Source organism: Notothenia coriiceps, unplaced genomic scaffold (genome assembly GCF_000735185.1).
Source record: "Notothenia coriiceps isolate Sejong01 unplaced genomic scaffold, NC01 NC01_scaffold00005398, whole genome shotgun sequence".
Taxonomy (NCBI): domain Eukaryota; kingdom Metazoa; phylum Chordata; class Actinopteri; order Perciformes; family Nototheniidae; genus Notothenia; species Notothenia coriiceps.
Genome location: NW_011338099.1, coordinates 1 through 3,587, shown reverse-complemented (window position 1 = coordinate 3,587; position 3,587 = coordinate 1). Strand labels below are relative to the sequence as shown.

General features: G+C 37.8%; 1 protein-coding gene across 1 annotated transcript; it reads right to left on the bottom strand.

The window, feature by feature from the left end:
- Window positions 1-461: 461 nt before the first annotated feature.
- On the bottom strand, window positions 462-2,223 carry LOC104942899 (visual pigment-like receptor peropsin). The gene is made up of 2 exons (XM_010768209.1): window positions 1,956-2,223; window positions 462-676 (listed from the first exon to the last, which is right to left on the bottom strand). Exons 1-2 carry the CDS (start codon window positions 2,065-2,067, stop codon window positions 468-470), a joined length of 321 nt encoding a protein of 106 aa, XP_010766511.1. The 5' UTR covers window positions 2,068-2,223; the 3' UTR covers window positions 462-467.
- Between the last annotated feature and the right edge of the window lie 1,364 nt (window positions 2,224-3,587).

Below are 3,587 nucleotides of genomic sequence, written 5' to 3'. Positions count from 1 at the left end.
GGCTCAGGAAACCCTTGCAGGTGTTTCGAGTTAATTAGACGATTCAAGTGATTCGTTGAACACCCTACTAGTATACTTTTTCATGATATTCTAATATTTAGAGATAGGATTTTTGAGTTTTCTTAAGCTGTATGCCATAATCAGCAATATTAAAATAATAAAAGGCTTGCAATATTTCAGTTGATTTGTAATGAATCCAGAATGTATGACATTTTTGTTTTTTTAATTGCATTACAGAAAATAAAGAACTTTATCACAATATTCTAATTTTCTGAGACAGTCCTGTATGTAAGTCGCTTTGGATAAAAGTGTCTAACAAATGACATGTAATGTTGTAATGGGATAATGTGCAGCAAAATCGGTCATTAGTGAGAAAAGAACACCGACCCGAAGTGGACGGACCTTGAATCAAGCTTTTAACTTGCATTCCATGTTGTTTTGGGTTGTCCCCCTCAGTTAAATGATGTTCAGAAGAGGGCACTCACCTGACAACCAGTGTATCCAAACTTCCAGCTGCCGTGGATATCAGAGGCTGCTGACATGGGATATCCGATACCAGCCACTCCGATGTCAGTAAGAGCCAGGTTGATGATGATGATGTTGGTGGCAGTGCGCAGCTCCTTAAACTTCACAAACATCAACAGAACCACAATGTTGCTGGCTAAACTCACGATACCTAAGAGGAGGAAAGAAGACTTGAAGTAAAGTGTCACATCGTGGGAGGCAAAAGTCAAACCTTTAATCATATTCAATTAAAGTGACTGAGAAGAAAATATAACACATAAGCATTTCCTCAAAGTCACTAAGTCATCCACAATAAGTGATTTCCAAAAAGAGAATACATTTTTCAAGTTTAAAGATTAAAGAAGAAGAAGAGTTTTCTGACAGACACACAGGAGGAAACAGTTTAACTTTATTTCTACAGTTGATTTATAGTAATTTAGCAATAAAAAAAGCTGATCTGGAATAGAATAGTGCATAAATGAGTCCTCAAACCGTGAAATTAGTTAGCATTTTACCACTTCCGATTCTCTCTTCTTGAAGTCAACCATTTTTTTAACATGTTTTTGGTTAGATGCCTTAAATAAGATCTTAACTGAAGCTGAAGAGCTTTTAACATTTTATTTTACAACATAAAATACGTCAGTAAATACCCCACTGGTGAAAGTCTGACACTTATATATTTTATAATATTAATAATAATTAATAATAATAATTCATTCTATTTAGAGGCGCCTTTAAAAGCACCCAAGGACACCTTACAATTCAAAAAATATTCTAAGTAAAGGCTTAAAACACATTAGCCGCCTTTAGCTTAGCGATGTTGATGCACAGTCAAGTGACCGTGATGTATTCTGTTTATTGGCTAACGTTAGTTTCACTTATGGCAATTGCATTAACGCCTCAAACATCACAAAATACTGTTCATCTAGAGATTATCCCGTTTTCCTGCAATATTCCAAAATCCAATAGAAAGATTCCAATTGACCTTTTGTCAAGGGGGACCTAGCGATGCTAACTTTAGGGTTGGCCTGCAAACATATCATCACTGCAAGACTCTATACAGTGCCTAAACTTTGCTGTGTGTGTTTTTGTGTGTTTGAAATCTTTAGCAAATATAGTAATAGGAGTTGGCTCGACAGGAATATGGTATTCAGGAAAGCTTGCAGCATAATACACTTTTTAATGTGTTATTTCATTATTCTTTATGAGGAATTACATAACACTGCCAATAGTAAGCCAAATTCCCATATCTCCTTCCAGCTTAATGGTTGGAAACTTAACTGTTAGATGTTTTGAGAGTATGTTCAAACAAGGTCTGAATGCAGAGTTACATAAAAGGATTACAAGGTTCTAGAGAAGAACACCAAGCAGATAAATCACATTGCATACAACACCATTTTCAGATTACTCATTATCAATGAATCTACTCATAAAGCCATTCTCTTTGTTACCTGCCGTTATCAGATATCCAGCCACTATGTTGTGCTCCATTTGGGTAAAGGCACTTTTTCCTCCGTAAAGTGAAACTTCCTCGGACATATTGACAGCGAGTTCTATTCCCATTTTTTTTAGCGGTTTGCAAAAGAAAAATGATCCTAAATTTAAATTAATTGAAGAACACAAACAGTAGTGGATTGAAAATGACACAGAGGGGCGGGAAAAAAATCCACAATCCGAGCCAAAGAGATGTAGAGAGTCAGTATTGCAAAATGCTTCTTCCAACTAAAGTCTGTGGGGTATTGTTGTGAAGAGGTGGGGTGAATGTTGGTGGAGGGGGGGGAGATTATTACATACCACGGCCCCCTTGTCCCCAGTTATCAGGAGGCAGTCTGAGCGTGAGCTGCAGAGGATTAGCTCTCACGTGGAGTTCAGTAAGCTTTGTTATTAGAAAACTGAATGCCAGAGCCTCACACTGAGACTTTTACTTCAGAGGTTACATACTGAAGGGACAACCAAGGCTGGGTTAGCAAACGGTAAAGGGGGAACCTGCTCGGAGCCTTACTCCTCAGGGTCCCCCAAGGCCCCACGTTCACTTTGAGGCCCTGATAACCCTTCTCCACTGAAATGGGTTCTGTTGTAGTTCTGTGCTGGTGCTACTTTGGTTGGTAACAGTTTGCTTTTCCACCAACCAGAGCCCTGTTGGAGCTGAGTCATGACGTCACCGTTTGTGTCGCTGCAAAGCAAGTCTGAATATCCATCACAACAACAGTGTAATTTCGGTACAAAAGGCAATCTTTCCAACGGGTAAAAGCCTATGATTGTTCAACAGAATTAAAGCAGTGCATTGGAATTATTGATTAGATCAAAACTCTTTATCTAATGCCTAAAACTTCTAAATTCTAAACGGATAAATAGTGAGCGATACCAAGTCAAGATCCATATAAAACATTTAGAAAAGTGATATATTCAGCATCAAGTATATATTTCATAAAGATCTGTCCATAAATTAGCATTGGTGATCTGCTCTTGTTTTCAAATCTTACACTGAGCAGAATATGAGCAAGTGAGAGGATCGTTCTATTTAACACGTAGTGTTGTTTAACACTTAAACCAGCCTTTAGACCTGGAGTAAATTCACAAGCTGCCCTGCAGTATAAATAGTCATTAAAATGTGTTCCACCGTTACCAGCTTTGATAACACTTTAATGATCAATAATTATAAAACATATCATATATATTATTCTGAAATGGAACAATCTGCACAATTACTTATTTTACTTTATATACTTTAAGTATATTTAGATGCTAATACTTTTGTACTTTTACTTGACTTACATTCTAAATACAGGACTTCTACTCAGTTGAAAGAGAGTATTCCTACACTTTGTTATTACTGAAGTAAAGATCTGAGTAGTTCCCCCACCCTGTAAAGTGTACACCACTGCAGAGTAAACCGTCATCATACATCCATCATGTACAGTACACTAACATCCGGGTCAGTAGGGGGCGCTATGTGGCTCACGGTAACATCCTAGGGACAAGAAGACGAAACGACCTCTGCATTGATCCACTTCCTCTTCACTTCATCTGCCTCTTCAGCCGAGAACACAGCAACACTTTACCGCAGCAAACAAACATGTCAG

Coding starts and splice junctions, on each gene's coding strand:
- LOC104942899 (XM_010768209.1), bottom strand. CDS start 2,067: ATGGGAATAGAACTCGCTGTCAATATGTCCGAGGAAGTTTCACTTTAC. Junction 677..1,955: donor TGGATATCTGATAACGGCAG/GTAACAAAGAGA, acceptor TCCTCCTCTTAG/GTATCGTGAGTTTAGCCAGC.